The following is a 26,151-nucleotide window of genomic DNA, read 5'->3' as shown; positions in this document are numbered from 1 at the left end:
AGCCTTCTGACCTGGTATTAAATAAGCTGGTCTAGATACACCTTCCACGATGTATATTCTTGTATTCCTACTTTCTGAACACTGGTAAGCTCTTCTTCAAATGCACTTTGAGCCTTCTTACTTATACATCCTAAATGTCATTCTTTTTCATCTTTGTGTAACCTGACCAATCTACAGTCTTACTCTTCCTTCTGTGCTCAGCTCAAACGCCAAATTCTTCAAGAAGCCATCCTTGTCTGTCATTTCTTACCATTCAGAATTACAGCAGTACTCTGCCATTTAGCACAGCTTGCACTGCAATTCTTTAGATTCATAATTCAAAATCTCTACCCTGGTACTGTTCACAGCCCTTCAGATTCAATAAATTGGCAATAATTGGAACAACTGCAGAATATACTGTCCAGGGCCAGATAACTATGAGAATGAGAAGAAAGCACTTTTGATAATTACGCTGGGACAAAAGACATAAACTAGGACTGTCTCAGGCACACTAGATGCATGGTCACCCTTGCAAAATGGTACACTTGACAAAGCTTGTCCATAAGTGTAACCACAATAGATTCAAAGGACTGCACTTGAAATTAAAAGACTGTAAATGATCTTTGTCTTGAAAACATTCAACAGTGAATTCTGAAACTGAAAACATAGATATCAGCCCTGACTTTGATGCTAACTAGTGATGTGATATAAGGCAATTCACTTAGAACTGAGTGTCCAGCTCAGCTAAACTAGACACTTGGATCTCTAAAATCCCTTCTAACCAGACTCTACGATTTTATATTCTCTCTCCTTCTGGTCTATGTATTAGGGGTCTCTGCTAGGTAACTAGGAATCTCTTTTTACACAGTACACATACTCAATAAAATACTTGGTTTAAGAAAACAAATTTGCTTTACTATATTAATAAACTATACCTGTCTTAGCACGGTCTTAGCACTTATATGACATGATTCATCTTCCAGGAAAAAAATGTTATAATAGAAGATATTATATTTGAAGATAAGAAAATATTTGGAGATAGTTGCCAAATACTCTAAGCAACCTATTTATTTTTCTCCCATAGCATTTTGTTTTCAAGAAATAAAAACTCAGAAAGTTTTAAACTATCCTAACAAAGTAAAATCACTATGTCTACACACCTGATTGTAATATTCCAAATTTAATTTTTAAATTTTAAATAAAAATTTAAATTTGGCTTTTCAAATGTTTACAATACATTGTTTGTCCTTCCCTTGCCACCTTCAGACATTTTCAACCTCACTCCACAGATATAAGCACAATTAACAGATTGTTGTGTAGATTTATAAAACTTTGTTATACATACAAGCACATATACATCAACAGTAGACCCTTGAACAACACAGGTTGGAAATGCACAGTTCACTTAATACGTGGATTTTTTTTCAATAAATATATTAGAATTTTTTTGGAGATTTGCAACAATTTGAAAAAATTCACAGATGGAACTTCACAGCTTAGAAATATCCAAAAAAATTAAGAAAAAGTTAGGTATGTCATGAATATATAACATATATGTAAATACTAGTCTATTATATAAATTACTACCATAAAACATACACAAATTTAAAATACACGAAGTAGGCTCCGTAGCTCAGGGGTTAGAGCACTGGTCTCGTAAAATACACGAAGTTAAAATTTATCAAAACTTATGCACACACAGACTATTCATGGTGCCATTTGCATTTGAGAAAAATGTAAGCAAATGTAAAGACAGTATTAAATTGTAACTCATAAAATTAACTGTAGTGCATACTGTGCTACCGTAATAATTTTGTAGCCACCTCTTGTTGCCACTGTGGTGAGCAAAGATGTTGCAAGTATCCACTTAAAACACTGTGTGAAGCTAATCATCCCTGTGTGACACCAATCATCTCTGCATAAGCAGTTCACCTCTCCAGCAAATTGTGTACTGCCGTAAAAGGTAATCTCATGGTTTGCAGGATTAGTAAAGTTTCCAGGGAGTCAAAAGTTATAGGCAGGTTTTTGACTGCATGGAGGCTGGTGCCTCTAGCCCCCGTTCACAGGTATTGTTGAAGGATCAACTGTTTATCCTTCTGTCTTATCTCTTCTACAAATGAAATCAGACTACATATACTTTTCTGCAACTTAAATAATAATATAACTCAGATATTTTTCCACATCTACCGTATTTACCTTACATAGACCTACCTTATTTTTTAACAGCTACCTAAGTGTTCCATTGTATTCATGTTATTTAATCAGCCCCCTTATTAATTGCATGGACCACACTGTCTCCAGGTTTACCCTCATCTAACATAAATATCTTTAAATACTTGGTAGCTATACATGCAAGATAAATTTATATAAATAGGGTTATTTGAATATGAATTCTAAATTATTAAACTGCATTTCAAAAAAATTTACACTGCCATCAAGAACACAAAAACTAAGTCTCCTCATATTCCAGTCTGATGATAACAGAGCAGGTAAAAAAAGAAAAAAAGGTAAACCTGTAAGTACCACCATGTCCATAAAACACTGTTCAGTAAAGTCACAAAAAATATGGTTTCACTTCTGCAAATAAAAAGGTAATACATCATGTGTGTCTATGTATGTGTGAGTATATAAAATACACACATACCGGCTTCTTCTAAGGCTTGGGTCTCAACTGACATATCCCATCAGAGAGGCCTTCTCTGTCCTGTTTAACTCCCTATATACCCTCATTAATTCTTTATCAGAGCATTCTTTTCATTTCCTTTAAGTAGGCATAAAATCTATAATTATTTAATTTATTTATTTACTTGCTCAATGTCCGCATGTGCTTACAGTACATAAGCACTATGAGGGCAGAGACTCATGCCTGCTTGTTGGCAATTTCATCCCCACCACTTAGCACAATGAATACACAATTTCATACAGCATATGGAATTTTTCTCAACAAATACTGAATGAATAAATACAAGGGTTGTTAACAAGGGCTATCTCTAGAAGGTGAGATTAAGGGAAGGGTTAAAAGGTACAGTTTTATTTAAGTCAATTACACATTCTTATTTTTGACAATGAACATGCATTATGTTTATTTAAAACTATTTTGTGCAAGTTTAGTTTTAAGCAAACCATTTCAGATGCCTTGCAATCTGGTCACACAAGATTTTTTTCTTATTTTGCAAATCCAAATGTTCTAACTGAATATTAAATGGATTACTGTTGTCTACTTGAAAAAGTTCTCAAACCTTGCTTTGTGAAGTTAACCTTTTATCTTCATTTGAATTTAATGTTGACTACTAAAATCCCAGTCAGTAGCTTTGCCTTTGTACATTCCTTCAAATTACTATTACCTTAGAGTTACAGAGTATTTACAATTTACAAAATGCTTTACATATACAGTTGGCTCTTGAACAACATGGGTTGAACTGTGCAGGTCCACTTACGCACAATTTTTTTTTTTTTTGGATAAATACAGTACAGTACTGCAAGTGTATTTTCTCTTATTATTTTCTTAACAGTTTCTGTGCTCTAGCTTACTTTAAGAATATAGCCTAAAATACATATAACGTTTAAAATATGTGTTAATTGACAGCTTACCTTACTGGTAAAGGCTTCCAGCCAACAATAGGTTATTACTAGTTAAGTTTTGGGGGTATCAAATTATACACAGGTTTTTGATTGTGCAGGGAGGTCAGCACCCTTAATCTCCATGTTGTTCAAGGGTCAACTTTAGCATTCTATTTGCCTGTCAGAGGTGTGCTGTGCAGAGATTACTGTTTATACTTACAGATAAGGAAAATGATGTTCAGAGAGATTAACTACCTCATCTATAGTGGGGCTGGGACATGAAGCCAGTAATTCAGATCTTTAGTATGAGGTTTGTTTCACTACACATATTGTGGCAAGTAACTGCAATGCCCCGACTTTCTGCAAACAGTATCTATTTCAATACCTAGACAGAAAAAAATGTCCTGAAATTCATCTTATATTTAATGCATATATTTCTTTTTTTTAATTTTTAAAAAGATTTTATTTATTTTGACAGAGAGAGCCCTAGAGACAGAGCAAGCATGAGTGGGGGCCAGAGGGAGAGGGAGAAGTAGGCTCCCCACTGAGCAGGGAGCCCGACCTGGGGCTCGATCCCAGGATGGAATCACAACCTGTGCATAAGGCAGACACTTAACTGACTGCCACCCATGTACCCCTAATACATATAATATTTCTAAAACAGCTGCATTTAATAGAATATAAGGAAGTCATATAATCTAAACCCTTCATTTTGCAGAAAATAAAAATCAGAGAATTTCAATACCTGAACCAATCACTCAGCAAGTTAATGGCAGACAAGAATCAGAACCCAGGCATTGACATTAGATGCATTTTCAATCACGGAAAGTTCCTAGCCATGGAATTCACAATTAAGAAGTCAAATTTCATCATAGCTGTCTTGAGTTAAAACTTTTCTTTAAGTTATAATTACTGCTATAAAAAAGCAAAATAACTGATTAGAATTTATCCTTTGATTAAAATCAATATTCAAAAAATAAAATAAAATCAACACCAACTATCATACATCCTAGTGTTTCAGACTTAAAATATTCCACTAATGACTAATGATTTCCTACTATCTAGCCAACATTTAATCATGCCAGGTCATTAGTCACTTATTCCAGAACTTCTATTATTCAATATTTACCTTAGATACTATATGGAATTTTTTTGGAAATATTTCTGTCAAAAAAAAAAAGTAAAGCTCAATATGTATCCTTATCTCTCATGGCCATAATATCCTAGAAGTCATTTAATGAGTTGGTAAAGTATGAATTTCCTTTACTAAAAACAAATTCATGTTACTCACTTTTCACCAACCCATCTTCCCTTATTGGAACTAAAAAACTGCCAAGTATCAGCCTTGCTATGAATGAATGTACAAAGAAAAAAAACTCTTGTGTTTTTGAATTTAAATCTTACAAGATAATTCTGGAATCTATTTTTAAATTCAAAGTGACAGGAAGAAAGGCTAATAAAAAGTTAATGGACAAAACACATTTTACTTAATTCTTACTACTCTTTTTTTTTTAAGATTATTTATTTATTTATTTGACAGACACAGTGAGAGAGGGAACACAAGCAGGGGGAGTGGGAGAGGGAGAAGCAGGCTTCCTACTGAGCAGGGAGCCTGACGCGGTGCTCGATCCCAGGACCCTGGGATCATGACCTAAGCCGAAGGCAGACACTTAACGACTGAGCCACCCAGGCACCCCAATTCTTACTACTCTTAACTGCAGTAATTTATAATGCCAATACTTAAAAAAAAAATCATTCAGTAGACAATGATAAGATAAAGTATTTGAGCACAAAATGACAGATAATATTAATTTAACTGGCAGCAAATAAAAATAGTTATGATTAAATGTTTTTAAAACTACAAGATCTTCTAAAATCAAGAGCTGCTGTTCCTAGAAATGCATAAAAGTAAATATTAAAAATTAAAAATAAAAAAATATTAAAAATAGCATTTTAAATAAAAGAAAGTTATGTTTGACACTGAACTCCTAGAAACACAGAGTAGAGTAACGATTACCAGGGACTGAAGGGTGAGGGAAATAGGGAGATGGTTTAACCATAAAGGGTATAAACCTCCATTTAGGAAGGAATAAGGTCTAGGGATGGAATGCGACTCTCGTGAACAATACTATACCGTGTAACTAAAAGTTGTAGGAGAGTTGAACTCACCATGTTCTTCCCATAACAATAACAAAATGCTGATTATGTGAGGTAAAAAATGTGTTACCTAACCTTACTGTGTTAAACATTTTACAATATGTACACCTTAAATTTACACAATGTTAAATGTGGATTATATCTCAATAAAGCTGGAGGAATAAAAAGAAAGTATGTTTGAAACATACTCATTCTCGAATTCTACTTTCCAATTAGAAATTTTGCTTCCTAGGGTTGTTGCTTATATAAGACCCTGTTCTTAGTGTCTTATATATTTTAACTATAATTAAAAAATTTCATTTTACATTCAAAGGTGATAATTAACTTAAAAACTATGCTGTCCAAATTATATCACAGGCCAATTGTGGGTGCTCCGAAGTACCTTCTTGCAACCAAGCACTAGCCAGCAGGCAGATGGCCAATATTATAGCCAGTACCCAGTAGGAATCAGAAAATTCCCTCTACAGAAATAAGACTTGGTCTCAAAGATGCTCAAATACTTTTGATATTATTTTTAAACCAGATGCATGAAGGTAAACACCATCACAAGAGATTTCTCCCCCCACCCCCTTTTAAGATTTTATTTATTTGAGAGAGAAAGCGAGAGAGCCCACACGCATGAGCCAGGGCAGGGGCAAAGGAGGAGGGAGAGGGACAAGCAGACTCCATACTGAGCATAGAACCCGACTTGGGGCTCGATTTCACGACCCTGAGATCATGACCTGAGATGAAACCAAGAGTCTTGGAGGCTTAACCAACTGAGCCACCCAGGCGCCCCTCTTTCCACTTTCAGTGAATTTTTTTTTTTTAAAGATTTTTATTTATTTATTGAGAGAGAGAGAATGACAGAGAGACAGCATGAGAGGGTGGAGGGTCAGAGGGAGAAGCAGACTCCCTGCTGAGCAGGGAGCCTGATGCGGGACTTGATCCTGGGACTCCAGGATCATGACCTGAGCCGAAGGCAGTCGCTTAACCAACTGAGCCACCCAGGCGCCCTCCACTTTCAGTAAATTTACTCCACGGTGTTTCTAGCACTTAAATGTCTCTCAGATATCAGCCACAAAGATGTGCTAGCAAACTCTCTGTGGTTTGCAGTTCTGTAAACAATTCCTCCTTGGAGTCAGTCACCATTGCGTATTTCCTAGTTATTCACACACCAAGTCTGACTTTCTTCTGTTATTCTTGTATTTGTGACTCTCCTGCCCTTCTTCTGCCTTTTTCCACCTACTCCCAACTTTTTTTCATTTAAAAACTTTTACCTGAAACAGACTTCCACTGACCAGAAATAACTTAGAATCACAAACTATCAGGGCTGAAAGATTCCTATCATTTATGCCAGTGTTTGGCAAGCTCCTTCTGTAAAGGGCCAGAGTAAATATTTCAGGCTTGTGGGTCATATGATCTCTGTCTAAACTACTCATCTCTGCCAGTACAGTGTGAAAACAACTACAGACCAGACACAGACAATCAGTAAACAAGTGTGGCTGTGTCTCAATAAAACTTTACTTACAAAAACAGGAGGCTGGCTGGCCTTGGCCTAAGGCCACTGTTTGCCAACCTCTATTTTGTCCACCCTCCTTTGAATATCTCTACATCAATGCTTCCCAAATTGTGCTCTTTAAGATTGTAATGGGTCTACTTAAAAAAAGACAAAAGTTCCATGGTCAAACAGATCTGGGAATGCTATATACACACATTCTACTTTACTCTTGGAGATTCAAAATGGTAATGAATGCAAAGGGAAAGCGGCTCAAAGTAGGCCAGTTTCTATCCTTCCTCCTTCAGGCTGCTCAAGCCTCTTGGACTTGTCCTACCAAATCAGGGGCAGGAGTGAGGTCTACTGGAAATTGCTGTTTACTTCCTGCAATGCAACCCAACTCTTATGAAGGGAAGTGTTTGTAATTCTTCCATCTATGATGTTTTTGGCAGGAAGTCTCAAAATTATGTGTTTGGTATATTTTCTAAATTTCAGCACTGAAAGGTAGCTTTCGTATTAAGTTATGAAAAAACCTTTACTGATCATAAAAGGAATATATGGTTATTTTAGAAAATTGAAAAAGTATTAGTAACCAAAGATAACCACTGTTAACATTTTGGTATGGGAATGTCTAAATGTGTGTATATAATTTTTTAAACTAAGTTCAGATTATTTGGTATATATAGTTTTGTATTTTACTTCTCTACTTGACATTATACCCTAAGATTTTTTCTGATACCATTAAAGAGTGTTCAGAGAAGTGGTTTTTTAATGGCCAAGTAACTTTTCCATCACAATGTTGTACTATAATTATTTTAACTACCTCCTCTATTTGGGGACAAGTCCTTTCCTATTCTTTCTCTATTTATCCCTATTTTTTTCTTTTTAAATTACAAATGCTGATATAAACCAGTCTTTGTCCAAATCTTTGATTTCTTCCTTAGGAAAAAATTCCTAAAAAAACAATTAATGGGTTGAGTTGGTAATTTTTAAAATATGATTGTCAAAATGGTTTTAGTAAATGATGTAACAATTTATATTTTCACTGAGTGACAGAAAGGCACAACCCTAACCACACCCTAGCCAACCATTATAATGTAATGTTCATTAAAAGATAAAATCTTCATTAGGCAAAAATGACATCTCACTGACTTAATCTTACATCTTTGATTGTGAAGTGGAACATTTGCCATGTTTAGAAATTACCTTTGCTCTATTGTGAACTGTATGTTTATGTTAATTATTTTATCATATCCATTTGTATGCTCTCTTATATATTCAGAATATTAAATTTCTTCCCTACCTTGTCTCTTTAGAGTAGTTCTCATAACTTATATACAGATGAATTACATTTTTATACCCTAAAATACCAACTTTCCATCTGTATTCTTACTTCTTTTATATGTAAAAGCAAGTGGCAAGACTCTTCTGCCATCTTTCAACATTTTTAAGGATTCAATTAAAATTTTAACTCTATATTTTATTTTGACACAAGGTAAATACATAATTTAATTCTTTACAAATCACCAATTGTCCACATATCATGTAATGTAGGAATCTTTCAATCCACACTGATTTGTGATTTCACTTTTTCATACATTCAAATATTATAAAGTGCATTTAAGTTTCTTTTCCCAGCTTCCTATAGGCCACCATATTTTTTATTTTTTATTTTTTTTTAAATTAATTAATTAATTTATTTGAGAGAGAGAGAGAATGAGAGACAGAGAGCACGAGAGGGAAGAGGGTCAGAGGGAGAAGCAGACCCCCCGCTGAGCAGGGAGCCCGATGTGGGACTCGATCCCGGGACTCCAGGATCACGACCTGAGACGAAGGCAGTCGCTTAACCAACTGAGCCACCCAGGCGCCCAAGCCACCATATTTTTTAAATGATGTGCACAAGAAAGAGATTAAAGAGATTTTTTTAGAATCAGCAGAATAGAAGAGGTTCTATTAGAAATAATTTAAATACCTGGAAATGATAAGAAGGAAAAAACAGTAAGGGAATAAATGCTATCTTTAAGTATATAAAATAAGAGGTTGAGATGTAAGTCCATAGAAAACTGTGGTGGTTTAAGACAGAAACAAGAATGAATTTTTTGATCATTAGAAAAAAAAACAGATGGTACAAAGTTTATCTAAAGATTATAGCAATGGTATACATGCAGATCTTCAAGACAATATGCAAGGATGAACTCTAGCTAAGACAATCGTATGAAGGCAGAGAAGTAAGACTAGATAATATATGATCCCTTATAACTCCATTTACTAAAGAGAGAGTTAAGGAGTTTTAATTTACAATACTGTAAAAGACTACCACATAAAAACTGGGAACACAATATTCTCTACATATAAGAAAATAAAATACTTAGCTGCCTTAATTTGTAACAAGTTTGGTTAAAACTCTTAAAATTTATCAAAACCAAAGCCTGTTGTTCTCTTCTTCAACCTCTTTCCTGATCGTCTGACATGAACTGCCCTCTGATTCTAGACATTTTTACCTAGTTTTCTATTATAACCTAAACCCAACACATCTTAAACTGATGCTTTACATCCTGAACAAACCAGCTCTATTACCTTCTTTTTAAACTTATTGGCATAAAGTTGTTCTTAATATTCCCTTATATCCTCTTAAAGTCTATAGGATTCGTATAGGATTTTTCATTCTTGATATTGGTAATTTTGTTTTTCTTGATTGGAGTGGTTAAACACATTCCAATTAAATTGATCTTTTCAAAGGACCACCCTTGGTTTCATTTACTTTGTTTTCCACTTCATTTATTTCTTTTATCATTTTCTTCTTCTGAATGCTCTAGATTTAATTTGCTCTTTTTATCTAGCTTTTAAAAGCTTCCTTCAAGAGGTGCCTGGGTGGTGCAGTTGGTTAAGCATCCGACTGTTTTGGTTCAGGTCCTGATCTCAGGGTTGTGAGATTGGGCACTGTGCTCAGCACAGAGTCTGCTTGGGATTCTCTCTCCCTCTCCCTCTGCCCCTCCCACTCATGCTCTCTCTCTAGGATAAAAAAATCTAAAAAATAATAATAATAAATAAATAAAAGTTTCCTTCAAAACACTATGTTAACTGCATTCCACAAATTTTGATAAGTTGTATTTTCATTTTCATTCAGTTCAAAATAGCTTCTAATTTCCTGTGACTTGTTCTTTGACCCATGTATTATTTAGAAGGCTGTTTAATTCCCAAATATTTGAGGATTTTCCAGTATCTGTTATTGAGTTTTAGTTTAATGCCACTGAAGTCAAAGAATATACTTTGAATGATTTTAATGCTATTAAATGTTTTGAGACTTGTTTTAAGCCCTAAAGGATTTATATTTAATGCAATAATTGATATAGATTCAAATTTACTGTCTTGCTCGTTTTTATTTGTCCCATTTATTTTTTCCTTTTTCTCTTTTCCTTACTTCTTTTAGATTGATTAATTCTTAAGATTCCACTGTATTTCCACTATTGACTTATTAGCCAAATATTTCTCTACTTTTTAGTAGGTCCCCTAAGTTTTATGATAGGCATTTTTAAATGATCACAGTCTACTTCATATATTATGATCTGATATGCGATATAAGGATCTCAAGTTTATTTTCAATTTTACTGTAATTTTTTTGTTAAAAAAAGTTTTTGTTATAAAATTCACTGCTTTGTCATATACTTCACTGCTTTGTCATATATTTTAATTTTATAGGTTATAAGCTATTTTTCTATTTAATATTTTTATATATATTTTTCTATTATACTTATGTACTAGAAACTACTATATTGATACTTTATATTTTTTCTATTATATTTGTTATAAACTATTTTCAATTCTACAGTAATTTCTTGCTAAAAAAGTTTTTGCTAAAAACTTCACTCCGTTTTGTCATATATTTTAAATTTATATGCTATAAACGATTTTTCTAGGTCAGAGATCAGCAAACAAGGACATGCCACCTCTTATTTGCAAATAAAGTTTTCCAGGAAGTCAAGGTAGTTTGATTTATAATATGGCTGATCTGACGCTACAAGGGCAGAGTTGAGTGGCTGTGACAGATACTGGCCCACAAAATCTAATATATTTACTGTCTAGCCCTTTGCTGAAAAGGTTGGTGCTCTCCTATTTAGATAGGAAATTACCTCTTAAAGTGATGAAAATAAGAGAATTTTATATTTATTTTTTTGTTTTTAAACCATTCTGGCCTGTTTGTTTCCTTTTGAAAACCCTGCAAGTTTCTGTCAAGTACTTTTGCCTAAAGAACTTTAACTTTCGTATAGCACAGGTCTGCTGACAATGAATTTTCTCAGCTTTTGTTCTGAAAAGCTATTTCACGTTCATTTTTGAAAGATATATTTGCTAGGTATATTATTTGGGTTGACTTTTTTTTTCCCCCCCTCTTAGGACTTTAAAAGTGCCGCTCCACTGTCTTCTGGCTTGCACCATTTCTGGTAAAATGTCAGCTGTAATTTTTTATCTTTGTTCCTCTGTGTTTTTTTGGTTTTTTTTAATGCGCATTATATTTATTGTCTATGTGCAATACAGATTTCCTTATACATGAAGTAAAGAAAACCACTTTAAATATGTCCCTCTCTAAACCTATAAACCCAAACTGCAGTGAATTAATCAAGGTGCTGTCCTGTTAGCAATCAGCCTTCACCATTGCCACAGTTACCTCCCCACAGGATATCCCTCTGGTTAACTTTGCGTAGGTCCTCCTATTCTGGGTCTTGCCTCACAATCACAGTTGAAACCAAGGATTTCAGGGAAAACACAGGAGTATCATGAGCCAGGCAGCCCTAAGAATAAATGAAGTCATGTTCCCTTTGGGCAATAGAATCCTCAGTTCAAATAGTGAATGTACAATCTGTTCAGGCCATGTGTCTTTTTCAAAGATTTTATTAAGGGTCTTCACAGAGTAATAGCCAGACTCCAGATCCAGCTGCCAAGGAGACTGTGGGTCTGGCTGTGGCTTCCCACTCTTCTGTTCCAAGATGGGGGTGGTGGACAATATCTCATCTTTGGGTTCCACAACGCTCACATGGTCAGGTGGGGGCTTCTTAGGGCCAGTCTTACCACTTGGATCCTGGGGAAGCATGATCTTCATTTTGATGCTCAGCACACCCCGTCTGAGCAGCATATGGTACACGGTAGTGTCAACATAATAGTTAACAGGGTCCCCACTGTGAATCATCAGGCCATCCACAAGCTTCATGGATTTAACCCTCTGACGTTAGAGTTTCCCAGACACCATGACCTCACAGCCTTTGCCCCACTCTCCATGATGGACCACAGCACACCACACCACGGCAGGCCCTCTACACAGCAAGGCTTCCTAGGAGTTTGTAGCAAGAGACTCTGCCTGGATAATAGCACACAGACCTCTTGCGGCCACCTTTTCAGCATAAAGCTCCACATTGCCCTCAGGGAAGTCAAACCTCTTCTGAACCACAGCGGTCAATTCCTGGATTAGCCAGCCCTCCTCAGCAAGAACATTCTGCATCCTGGTGGCTAAGTTAATGATTTCAGTCCTGGTTAGTGTAACTTGGACGTCCACTCCAGAGTAGTTAGCCCCCAAGTCAGAAACTCGTGCAGTTCAGCTTTGAAGATGCCACTGGTGACAAACTTCCTCTTCTTAGAAATCTTTACCACCATCCTGCCACTGTGCGGCACGGAAAGGAAAAAGTCCCCTGTGTCTTGTTAAAATTTTCTGGCTGTCTTCAAGACTTCTTCATTATGTTTGGTTTTCAATAGTTTATATTTTTTTAAGATTTTATTTATTTATTTGAGAGAGAGTGAGACTGAGAGAGTACGACTGGGGGGGGAGGGTGGGGCAGAGGAAGAGGGACAAGCAGACTCCCCACTGAGCAGGGAGCCTGACACGGGGCTCAATCCCAGGACCCCAGGATCATGGGCTGAGCTGAAGGCAGATGCTTAACCAACTGAGCCACCCAGGTGCCCCTGGTTTTCAGTAGTTTAACTATGATGTGTATAGGTGTGTTTTCTTTTATTACTACTCCCTATTATTATTATTATTATTATTATTATTATTAGCATACTTGGGACTGTCTGAGCTTCTTCTTCTTTGACCCGTAGTATGATCTTGTTTATTTTTAAAAAACTTTGGCCATTATCTATTTAAATATTTTTTTTCCTGTTCTGTTCTTATTCTCTTTTCTTTGTGAGACACCAATTTATTTATGTTATACCATCTTTTATTTTCCCATCTTAAGATATTCTGTTTGACCTCTCTTTATCTTTTATTTCAGTTTAAATAATTTATACTGAACTATCTTCAAGTTGATCGCTCTTTCCTCAGCTGTGTTGAGTCTACTGATCACCCTGAGTAAATATTTCATCTCTGATACCATTGTTTTTTCTAATTTCCCTTCCTCAGTTATAGAACCCTTTCACTCTCTGGAAAAATAGTAAGTATCTTCAAATTCTTTATGGTTTCCATCTTTCTGCCAAAATTCCTCCTCTGGTTCATTCAAGTTATCTACTTTTTCCACTAAATCCTTTAACATACCAATAATAATTAGTTTAAAGTCCCTGATAGTTCCAATATCTGGGTCTCCTTTCTGTTGATCCCTCAACAATGTGCCAGTTTTCCCTTGCTCTGTTTATGTCCAATAATTTTTGACTGAATGCTAGGCATGGTGTACAGAATTGCAGAGACTGAGATAATTATTATTTATACTTGGAACACAGCATGTATATTCTGTCAAGCCATTAGTGTGGACAGGTTAAGTCAACTTAGAAAGGAACTGAGCTTGGTACAGATTTTACTGTTGTTTTAGTTACCTTTAGCACACCACAGTTTTCAAATTCTTCTAATGGTGGACCTACCATTATCTTGTGCAAAAGAAGAGAGATGAAGAGCTGGAGAGTTTTTCTCAATTTACCTGTTTTCCTCTCAGCTTTCAACCATTTCTGCATACCTCTACCACATAGGGATTTCTCTATATTCTTCTTTTTTTTAATGCTCAGTTAGTCACTGTATAGTTCATAATTAGTTTCTGATGTAGTGTTCAATGATTCATTAGTTAAGTATAACACCCATGGATTTCTCTATATTCTTGACCTTCCCCCAGCCGTAGAAAGCTTTTGTCTGTTACTTGGTGGTAGGGCAAGTAGGATTTTCAGTTGTCCCTGACCACCCTCAGTATTAGGTAGGCCCTGTGCACCAAAGGGTTCCTCCCTGCAGAAGCAGAAAGGTTTTGCTTCTAATCTCCCCCCCAGAAATTTATGAAATAAGGCTTTTTGCCCCTCCCTCACTGGTTTGAGGCTTAAAGGAATCTGAGTAAATGAGAGGGGCCTTGCACCTATCTCCCAGGTGCCACAGATTACCTCTTTCACCTCTTCACCACCAAAATGACTTCTCAGGTCTCTGCCTTGCTCCCTGTGGAGTTCCAGGGAAATGTATTTGCAAGCATGTATGAACTCCCCTTTCATCTGGGGCCCTCAGGTACTCCAAAGTAGTTCATACTGAGTCTTTAACAATCAATTAAAACTTTTTTGATGTCTTCTTTTTTTTTAATATTTTATTTATTTATTTGACAGAGAGAGACACAGTGTGAGAGGGAACACAGGCAGGGGGAGTGGGAGAGGGAGAAGCAGGCTTCCTGCAGAGCAGAGAGCCTGATGCGGGGCTCAATCCCAGGACCCTGGGATCATGACCCTAGCCGAAGGCAGACGCCTAATGACTGAGCCACCCAGGTGCCCCAGTCAATTTCTTCTTATCCACTTTTATGGAAGCAATTTCTTTCTCTCATGCTCTGCCAAAGGTCAAAGAATTAACGACCCATTCTATGGGGGCAATGGGGTGTGCAATTCTTTGGAATTTAGGTTACTTGGCTGCTTTGCAAGCTGAGCTCTCTCATGGGCTCAGAGAAATTATGATTTTGTAGATCATCCAGCTTGTTATTGTAGATAAGAATGGGATATTATGTGCCACTCTTTACATGCTGAGTAGAAGTCCCCCTTCCACTTTGATTCACCTTCCTTTTCTGTTTTGGAAAGGCATCACAACTCTTCCAGTCACCCAGAGAAAACCTGGGAAGTATCCCTGACTTCTCTATAACAATGTTGAATATTCAATCAGTCAATAAAGTCTGGATTAGATAAATCACTAATATCTTATTAGAATCCTTTCTATTTTTCTAGTATAACTACTTATCTCACAATGGCCTCTTCTAACGATATTCCTTCAACTAGCTGCCTCCTCCAATCTGCCTTCTCCTTTTTTTGTGTGTGGAATGATTGTATTTTTATTTTCTATTTTTTGGCTTTTAATTTTCATTTTAATTCAGATGGACTTTTTTTTTAGATTTTGTATTTATTTGAAAGCAAGGGTATGCACAAGCAGGGGGAGGGGCACAGGGAGAGGGAATCTCAAGCAGACTGTGGAATCCAACGTGGGGCTTGATCTCATGACCCTGAAATCATGATCTAAGCTGAAACCAAGAGTTGGACACTTAACTGAGGCACCCAGGTGCCCCTCAAATGAACTTCTTCTAATTAAACCTGACTTTATATCAGACTGCCTCACTACAGTATTGTATTTGACTCTTTACAATCAAGGCCATGATCAGTCTGATCCTATTCTGCCTTCACAGGCTAACTTCCTAAAGGAATACAAGTGTTCTATTTCCATACTGACCCAAACCCTCTTTTTAACACCTGGAAATCTTATAATTCAAGGTCTATTACAAAGGGGACACTTTCTATGAAAAAGCTCCCCTGATCACACAGAGAGAATTCCTCTCTTCCAAATTATATGCTGCTTTATTTGTATTATAAAAATAACACTTATTATGGACTGGGTATTAAGTTGTACACATCTCTTACATCCTTTATAATATTATAAACTCCAAAAAAACAGAGATCAGACCTTATAAATTGTTATATTCTCTTTTAGCTTTCCCACATAATTATTTATCTTGCAAATTAAAACAGCAAAATTAGTAACATGAGTCTTTCTTATAATCCATCCCTGACAAGGTTACTAAAAAACTTCTGCCAGCCCAAAAATGTCTGTTGTCTCAAAAAGGAAAAAACACACACTGCAACTATAATTATGCTATCCAAACATTTTCAGAGGAAAACCCAATTAGGATTAGTTTAGAGACCTCCTGGCATAGCCAACCATTTATGCTATTAGAGTTAAACCTATAATGGTAACTCCATACATAGATATACTGAAATTCCTTTATTTAGTTCCATGTAAATCACCCCAAGAGATCCACAAATTTTACCAAGGAAGATCACTGCCACTAATAAAAAGAAATAGCTTATCTACCTTAGTGCCTGATTTGGCAATCATACTCAGGCATTTGCCAAGACGGAAAAGGACAAGTTTCTATTAATCCTTTTCAATAAATAGGGAAAGGTATAATCACACACAGGAAGAAAAAAGAGCAGCTCTAGTATTTTATTCCTTTTTATAATACTACTCTCAAATACATTTTCAAGAAAGAGCTTATAAAAATCCGGTATGCTACTTTAGTGAAAAGCCAGAGTAGGCACTATCTTTACCAATTACCTTCTGCAGCGAGACTATATAGCTGGGGCCAAACTGGAACCTGAACTTAATCTGACTCAGACACCAGACTACATGTCTAAAGCATTATCTTTTTCATATATTCTTGAGAACTTCACAAAATGAAAAATGCTCTTCTTGCTAAAACAAATAAATAATACATCCAACAGGTATCCTTATCAATTTGACACAGATTACCCAACAATTCAACTTCTAGTAATTTAGTATGAGAAAATAATCATATAAGGAAGTTCAGCATAGCATTGTTCATAATAGCAAAACAAAGGAAACAATTTAAAAGTTAACCAATAGGGAATCACTTACACAAAACAAAGTGCAAATAAACTGTTCAACGATGGAAAATGTTGATACAGATCTATATATTTATTGACATGAGAAGTTGTTCACAGCATGTTGTTCCAAGAAAATGCGTTATCAAACCATATACACATCTGTGCATGTTCATATGCAGTACTCCTAGAACGCAAGATTTGGCGCATGTGCCATTATCAATTTATTGCCCCTCAATTCCAAATTCATCCTTCATTGCCTGCTCTGCAAAAATGAAGATGAGCCCTTTATCTATCCTTTTCTTTGCAGAGGACATATGTTTCAAATTTTATCAGCTGGAGAGCAGCCTCTCCCAACACCCCAACCCCTCAGGTGGTTTTGTAGCAGAATGCCTTCAGGGAGACACCTCCTTGTGACTGGCTGCCTAGCACACCAGACCCTGGGTTTTGAGCAGGGTTCAACAGCAGAGCAACTTCTCTGTTGTGCAGTAAAACATGGCCACACTCTCTCCAACACAGTCTGGATCTCAGTCCCGAGGAGCTTAACACTCTCTCTCAGACCTACAACTTGTGACTGCTCTTTATATCTGCCATTCTTATATTCACTAGAGTTGTTTTTACTTCTTGCCAGCCCACCCCTTGTTACTCTAATTCTGTTATAGTTAATAGTTCTTTATAGTCAGGATTATCTGCTCAAATTATTGTGTGGTTTTCCCAGAAGTGAATGACTGATAAAGGCCAGGGCTTTTTCCCCCTTTTTTACTTTTCAATGTTGTCTGAATTTATAATAAGCATCTTTTGTATGTGTCATAATTAGAAAAGGCATGTTATTTTTATTTTGGAAAAGCTCAATGCAAAATAAAAAGTACTTTAAGTTTTTCTTTTTTTTTTTTTTTTAAAGATTTTATTTATTTATTTGAGAGAGAGAATGAGAGAGAGAGAGCACATGAGAGGGGGGAGGGTCAGAGGCAGAAGCAGGCTCCCTGCCGAGCAGGGAGCCCGGTGCGGGACTCGGTCCAGGGACTCCAGGATCATGACCTGAGCCGAAGGCAGTCGCTTAACCAACTGAGCCACCCAGGCGCCCATAAGTTTTTCTATTTTAATAGTGCAGAAATATATTTGTGAGATTAAAGTGACTGAAATATAAAGAACATTCATGTGTGTAAGACTGTAGTTGTTCAGTTCTTTTCAATATTATCCAAAATTGTGTTTCTAGGTCATTTTAAGCAGTAGGAAATATTTAGACTGCTTTCTTTTCCTCTTAGCTATGCCATATACTGGTCTTTAGAAATGGGTTATTAATCATGAGGTATCCTAGAGTAATAGGTACTGTGATAGATACTAGTTCCTCAAACACAGCCTCTTTCATTTTACTATTTCAGCCCCTCTTACCATGTTCAAGGATTATCAGTTGGGCTCCAGCTTGTGCATTTCCAACATCATTCTCAGCAATGCATTGATAGAACCCTTCATCTGATTTCACCAGACCCAAAACTTGAAGATTATGTTCCTTCTGAGAAAGAAAAACATAAATAAAATTTTATGATTTGACTGAGGAACATTAGTTCAAAATCTCAAGGATATACTCTTTCTGGGGAGAAAAAATAAGTAAAATTGTATGATTCAGCTACTAAATATTATCTATGTACCTGTTAACTCAATTTTATTGACAAGGTACTGATTTAACTGACTAGAACAGGAAACACGGTAACTAATTAAGAACATAATCCTTATGGAAAGTAATATCCAGTGTTCGCAGACCTACACGTTTGGTTGGAAAAATATCTGACATACAATACCATGTGACTATAGTAAAAGTCTGAATTTGTGAATTCAAGGCATTTTCTTAAAATTATCTCTAATATCATTAGTTCTAACAGATTAGTCTACAATAAGTTAAATGAGCATGCACAAATACAAGCTTCCCTTAAATTACAAAGAACTATATAAATGTCAAATATTGATATTAATTTAATACGGTTTTAAGATTTTTAAGAATAATATGAAACTGATAAAAGAGTAAAAATGCTCATTTAGCTGTAACACATTGCTTTTTAATTAAATATACTTGTGAATTACTTTTTGTAACATATGAGATTATGCATTTCAAAACAGAAAATATATTCCTACTAAGAATGAATTACTTATATGAAAAATTTATAAGACATTACATCAGTAACAACCATAATTACTTCTGATTATTTCTATGAATGCCATGTATACACCTTAATATATTAATCCTTATTACCAAAACTTAGATAATTTTATTACTAGGATTTAGATAATGATAATAATAATTGTAGACAATATTTACTAAGCATTTAACCATATATCAAATAAAAAGCAATAATGGCTGAGTATTCTTAAATACATTTAATGCTATTTACTTCTTAAGAATCTTTTTATCTATCATCACAATCGTCCAACCCTGGGTCATACTTCTTTTGAAAGGCCTGGGCATCAGTATATGAAGGACAGATTTCTGTTCTTTGAGTGGAGAGCTATGAAGACAACTGGTGCACACACAGCATAATCATTACCAAGAAAATAGTGACAACTGTGTTTAGTAAGAGTACTAGCATGTTTGAGTTGGAATACCAGACTGTTGGTCAGGAGATACGGACGTTACGCTTAGTTCAACTACTGACTTGCTATTTGATCTTATATACCAAAATACATCTAGGCTTAGCTTTCTCGTCAGCTAATGAAAAGATTACATTCTATGTGTATTTTCCTATCTTCATCTGCAGTACATAAACTAGTATATATAAGACAACAGATCTCTTAGTGATTACATTTAAAGACATTTAAAGGTTTGGGAGATAAGTGTCCTTTGAAAAATACTTACTACAATCTTAAAGTAATCACTTGGAATAACCATATCCCCATTCTTGACCCACTTCACAGTTGGAGTTGGTTTCCCAGTCACTTCACATTCAAATACAATATCCATTGATTCGTGAGCATATATATTAGTAGGCTGTTTCAGGAATTCAGGTTGGGCTTTAAAACAGAAAGGAAATTAAGAGGTTAATAAAAATAAAAATAGCTGTTCATATTTCAAGCACTTTTTTAAATTCTAGAATTTACAGGATTTTTGCTTATTATTTGAGGCTTTCACATATTTTTACAAAAGCATATAACAAATAAATATTTAAAATATATGTTAGGGAAGAGGGGAGGAGCAAGATGGCGAAGGAGTAGGAGACCTAAATTTCGTCTGGTCCTAGGAATTCAGCAAGACAGGGATCAAACCATTCTGGACACCTACAAACTCAACAGGAGATTGAAGAAAAGAATAGCAGCAACTCTCTGAACAGAAAAGCAACCACTTCTGGAAGCTAGGACGTGGGGAGAAGTGAATCCAAGGCATTACTCAGGAGGATAGACGGCGGGGGAGGGGGCCTCCATCAGCTGCTACTGGCAAGTGATAGAGCAGCAGAGCACAAAATCGGAACTTTTAGAAGTCGGCTTTACTAAGGGATGTTGCTCCAGTGGCTAAGTGGAGGGTGGAACCCTCGCTGGGACAGTGTGGTCTCAGGACCCTCGGGGTCACAGAAAGACGGGGGGGGGGCCTGAGTGCAGTAGACCTCACAGGTACCAGAGTGGGGAAGCTGGCTGCAGAGATGGAGCCAAGGAGTGGGCTCTCAGCCCCAGGTTGCCATAAACCGTGATCCGCGGCATAGTCGGGCCACTGCTCTTCCAGCAGGGACCCAACAAGCGGCAGATCCAGGGAGACTCCCTTTCCTCCCCTGGGAGGAGCAACACGGGAGCGCACCACAGGGATCTGCTGGGTTTGGAGACTCCACATGGGGTCGTGTGTGAGAGATAGAAATGCTCCATCACAGGAGATGGGGGAGACGGGAGTGACTGACTGCTTTTCTCTGGGGCTCACTGATGAGCGGGCCCCAAGTTCTCGGCTCCTCCGAGGTGGAGAATGGGAGGCCACCATTTTCACTCTCATCATCCAAAGCTGCACCAAAAGCTTGCAGGGAACAAAAGCCCCCAAGAGCAAACCCAAGCAGATTACTTAGTGCAACCGGGCAAGGGCGGAGCAATTCCGCCTCCGGCAAAGACATTTGGGAACCACAGCAACAGGCCCCTCCCCCAGAAGATCAGCAAGAACAGCCAGCCAAGACCAAGTTTACTGATCAATGAGAATGGCAGAACTCCAGCACTAGGGGAATACTGCACATAGAATCCATGGCTTTTTTACCATGATTCTTTAGTCTTTCAAAGTTAATTTTTTTAATTTTCATTTTCCCTTTTTCGACCAAATTCTTATCAATGCTTTTTTAAAAAACCTTTTTTATTTTTCATTTTTAGAGTCATATTCTATCCCTTCATAGTAGTTAACCTTATTTTTGGTATATATATATATATATATATAAAGTTGTTCTCTCTTTAAAATTTTGGGATACAGTTTCTTCTAACAGACCAAACTATACCCTAGATCTCTTGTGTATGGCTTTGTTCTAGTCTCCTGCCTGATCACATTCTCTCCCTTTTTTTTTTAATCCTCTTATTTCTTTTTTCAACCAACTTCTTATCAATTCCTTTTATAAAATCTTTTATAATTTTCATCTCTACAGTCATATTCCATCCCTTCATTGTATTTACCCTTATTTTTGTACATACATAAGTTTTTCTTTCTTTAAAGTTTTGGGAGGCACTTTCTTCTAATAGACCAAAATATGCCCAAAATCCAGTGTGTGGCACTGATCTATGCACCAGCCTGATCATATTTTTTTTTATCATATTTGATCATATTATGTTTCTGTTTTTTTTTTTTTTTAATCTTTTTCTTCTTTCTTTCCCTTTCTTTTCCCCTGGTTTCAGGTCTCTTCTGATTTGTTTAGTGTATATTTTTCTGGGGTCGTTGCTACTGTTAGCATTTGGTTCTCTCATTCATCTATTCTCCTCTGGACAAAATAACAAGATGGAAAAAATCACCTCAAAAAAAAAGAACAAGGGGGGGGCGGAGCAAGATGGCGGAGGAGTAGGAGACCTGGATTTCGTCTCCTCTAAGGAATTCAGCTGGATAGGGATCAAACCATTCTGAACACCTACAAACTCAACAGGAGATTGAAGAAAAGAAGAACAACAACTCTCTCATCAGAAAAGCGACCACTTTCTGGAAGGTCTTTCCGATTTGTTTAGAGTATATTTTCTGGGGATGTGGTTATTCTGCTACATTTTGTTCTCTCATTAATCTACTCTCCTCTGCACAAAATGACAAGACGGAAAAAATCACCTCAACAAAAAGAACAAGAGGTAGTACCGACTGCCAGGGACCTACTCAATACGGACATTAGTATGATGTCAGATCTAGAGTTCAGAATCATCACTTTAAAGATACTAGCTGGGCTTGAAAAAAATATGGAAGTTATTAGAGAAACCCTTTCTGGAGAAGTAAAAGAGCTAAAATCCAACCAAGTAGAAATCAAAAAGGCTATTAATGAGGTGCAATCAAAAATGGGGGCGCTAACTGCTAGAATAAATGAGGCAGAAGAGAGAATCAGTAATATAGAAAATGAAATGATGGAAAATAAAGAAGCTGAGAAAAAGAGAGATAAACAACTACTGGATCACGAGGGCAGAATTCGAGAAATAAGCGATACCATAAGACGAAACAACATTAGAATAATTGGGATTCCAGAAGAAGAAGAAAGAGAGAGAGGGCCAGAAGGTATAATGGAGCAAATTATAGCAGAGAACTTCCCTAATTTGGGGAAAGAAACAGGCATGAAAATCCAGGAAGCACAGAGAACCACTCTCAAAATCAATAAAAATAGGTCAACACCCCGACATCTAATAGTAAAACTTACGAGTCTCATAGACAAAGAGAAAATCCTGAAAGCAGCTCGGGAGAAGAGATATGTAACCTACAATGGTAGAAACATTAGAGTGGCAACAGACCTATCCACAGAGACCTGGCAGGCCAGAAAGGACTGGCAGGATATATTCAGAGCACTAAATAAGAAAAATATGCAGCCAAGAATACTATATCCAGCTAGGCTGTCATTGAAAATTGAAGGAGAGATAAAAAGCTTCCAGGACAAACAAAAACTAAAGGAATTTGCAAACACAAAACCAGCCCTACAGGAAATCTTGAAAGGGGTCCTCTAAGCAAAGAGAGACCCTAAAAGCAACATAGACCAGAAAGGAACACAGACAATATATGGTAACAGTCACCTTACAGGCAATACAATGGCACTAAATTCCTATCTTTCAATAGTTACCCTGAATGTAAATGGGCTAAACGCCCCAATCAAAAGACACAGGCTAACAGACTGGATTAAAAAACAAGACCCATCGATATGCTGTCTGCAAGAGACTCATTTTAGAACCAAAGACACCCCCAGATTGAAAGTGAGGGGGTGGAAAACCATTTACGATGCTAATGGACACCAAAAGAAAACTGGGGTGGCAATCCTTATATCAGACAAATTAGATTTTAAACCAAAGACTGTAATAAGAGATGAGGAAGGACACTATATCATACTTAAAGGATCTATCCAACAAGAAGATCTAACAATTGTAAATATCTATGCCCCTAACATGGGAGCAGCCAATTATATAAGGCAATTAATAACAAAAGCAAAGAAACACATCGACAACAATACAATAATAGTGGGGGACTTTAACATCCCCCTCACTGAAATGGACAGATCGTCTAAGCAAAAGATCAACAAGGAAATTAAGACTTTAAATGACACACTGGACCAAATGGACTTCACAGACATATTCAGAACATTCCACCCCAAAGCAACAGATACACATTCTTCTCTAGTGCTCATGGAACATTCTCCAGAATAGATCACATCCTAAGTCATAAATCAGGTCTCAACCGATACCAAAAGATTGGGATCATTCCCTGCCTATTTTCAGACCACAATGCTTTGAAACTAGAACTCAATCACAAGAGGAAAATCGGAAAGAACTCAAATACATGGAGGCTAAGGAGCATCCTACTGAAGAATGAATGGGTCAACCAGGAAATTAAAGAAGAATTAAAAAAATACATGGAAACCAATGAAAATGAAAACACAACTGTTCAAAATCTTTGGGATGCAGCAAAGGCGGTCCTAAGAGGAAAGTATATAGCAATACAAGCCTTTCTCAAGAAACAAGAAAGATCTCAAGTACACAACCTAACCCTACACCTAAAGGAGCTGGAGAAAGAACAGCAAATAAAGCCTAAACCCAGCAGGAGAAGAGAAATCATAAAGATCAGAGCAGAAATCAATGAACTAGAAACCAAAAGAACAGTAGAACAGATCAATGAAACTAGGAGCTGGTTCTTTGAAAGAATTAACAAGATTGATAAACCCCTGGCCAGACTTATCAAAAAGAGAAGAGAAATGACCCAAATCAACAAAATCATGAATGAAAGAGGAGAGATCACAACCAACACCAAAGAAATACAAACAATTATAAGAACATATTATGAGCAACTCTATGCCAGCAAATTAGATAACCTGGAAGAGATGGATGCATTCCTAGAGATGTACCAACTACCAAAACTGAACCAGGATGAAATAGAAAACCTGAACAGACCTATAACCACTAAGGAAATTGAAGCAGTCATCAAAAATCTCCCAAAAAACAAAAGCCCAGGGCCAGATGGCTTCCGAGGGGAATTCTACCAAACCTTTCAAGAAGAATTAATACCTATTCTTCTGAAACTGTTCCAAAAAATAGAAACGGAAGGAAAACTTCCAAACTCATTTTATGAGGCCAGCATTACCTTGATCCCCAAACCAGACAAAGACCCCATGAAAAAGGAGAATTACAGACCAATATCCCTGATGAACATGGATGCAAAAATTCTCACCAAAATACTAGCCAATAGGATCCAACAGTATATTAAAAGGATTATTCACCATGACCAAGTGGGATTTATCCCTGGGCTGCAAGGTTGGTTCAACATCCGCAAATCAATCAGTGTGATACAATACATTAACAAAAGAAAGAACAAGAATCATATGATCCTCTCAATAGATGCAGAAAAAGCTTTTGACAAAGTACAGCATCCTTTCTTGATCAAAACTCTTCAGAGTATAGGGATAGAGGGTACACACCTCAGTATCATAAAAGCCATCTATGAAAAACCTACAGCAAATATTATTCTCAATGGGGAAAAACTGAGAGCTTTCCCCCTAAGGTCAGGAACACGGCAGGGATGTCCACTATCACCACTGCTATTCAACATAGTATTGGAAGTCCTAGCCACAGCAATCAGACAACAAAAAGAAATCAAAGGCATCCAAATTGGCAAAGAAGAAGTCAAACTCTCACTCTTTGCAGATGACATGATACTTTATGTGGAAAACCCAAAAGATTCCACCCCAAAACTGCTAGAACTCATACAGGAATTCAGTAAAGTGGCAGGATATAAAATCAATGCACAGAAGTCAGTGGCTTTCCTATACACCAACAACAAGACAGAAGAAAGAGAAATTAAGGAATCCATCCCATTTACAATTGCACCCAAAACCATAAGATACCTAGGAATAAATCTAACCAAAGAGACAAAGGATCTGTACTCAGAAAACTATAAAATACTCATGAAAGAAACTGAGGAAGACACAAAGAAATGGAAAAACGTTCCATGCTCATGGATTGGAAGAACAAATATTGTGAAGATGTCAATGCTACCTAGAGCAATCTACACATTCAATGCAATCCCCATCAAAATACCATCCACTTTTTCAAAGAAATGGAACAAATAATCCTAAAATTTGTATGGAACCAGAAAAGACCCCGCATAGCCAGAGGAATATTGAAAAATAAAAGCAAAGCCGGCGGCATCACAATTCCGGACTTCAAGCTCTATTACAAAGCTATCATCATCAAGACGGCATGGTACTGGCACAAAAACAGACACATAGATCAATGGAACAGAATAGAGGGCCCAGAAATGGACCCTCAACTCTATGGTCAACTAATCTTCGACAAAGCAGGAAAGAATGTCCAATGGAACAAAGACAGTCTCTTCAACAAATGGTGTTGGGAAAATTGGATAGCCACATGCAGAAGAATGAAATTGGACCACTTCCTTACACCACACACAAAAATAGACTCCAAATGGTTGAAAGACCTCAATGTGAGACAGGAGTCCATCAAAATCCTAAAGGAGAACACAGGCAGCAACC

The 26,151-nt window shown here is 36.7% G+C and overlaps 1 protein-coding gene and 1 pseudogene across 4 annotated transcripts in view; both read right to left on the bottom strand.

The window, feature by feature from the left end:
• Positions 1–26,151, bottom strand: part of NEO1 (neogenin 1) — a 258,553-nt gene that overhangs the window by 93,653 nt on the left and 138,749 nt on the right. For all 3 annotated transcript variants that reach the window (XM_034994392.1, XM_034994393.1, XM_034994394.1), the window contains exons 6-7: positions 19,842–19,996; positions 18,386–18,506 (exon numbers count right to left, since the gene is read on the bottom strand). In XM_034994392.1, coding sequence (XP_034850283.1) covers positions 18,386–18,506; positions 19,842–19,996 — 276 coding nt within the window. The remainder of the gene's footprint in view (positions 1–18,385; positions 18,507–19,841; positions 19,997–26,151) is intronic.
• LOC118003394 lies at positions 11,373–12,977 on the bottom strand (annotated as a pseudogene). The gene has a single exon (XR_004677329.1). The product of XR_004677329.1 is annotated as a 40S ribosomal protein S3-like (transcript).

Source organism: Mirounga leonina, unplaced genomic scaffold (assembly GCF_011800145.1).
Source record: "Mirounga leonina isolate KUSES-001 unplaced genomic scaffold, KU_Mleo_1.0 Mir_91, whole genome shotgun sequence".
NCBI classification, from domain to species: Eukaryota; Metazoa; Chordata; class Mammalia; order Carnivora; family Phocidae; genus Mirounga; species Mirounga leonina.
Note: the sequence above shows the minus strand (reverse complement) of the source record. Positions and strands in the feature narration are given on the sequence as shown.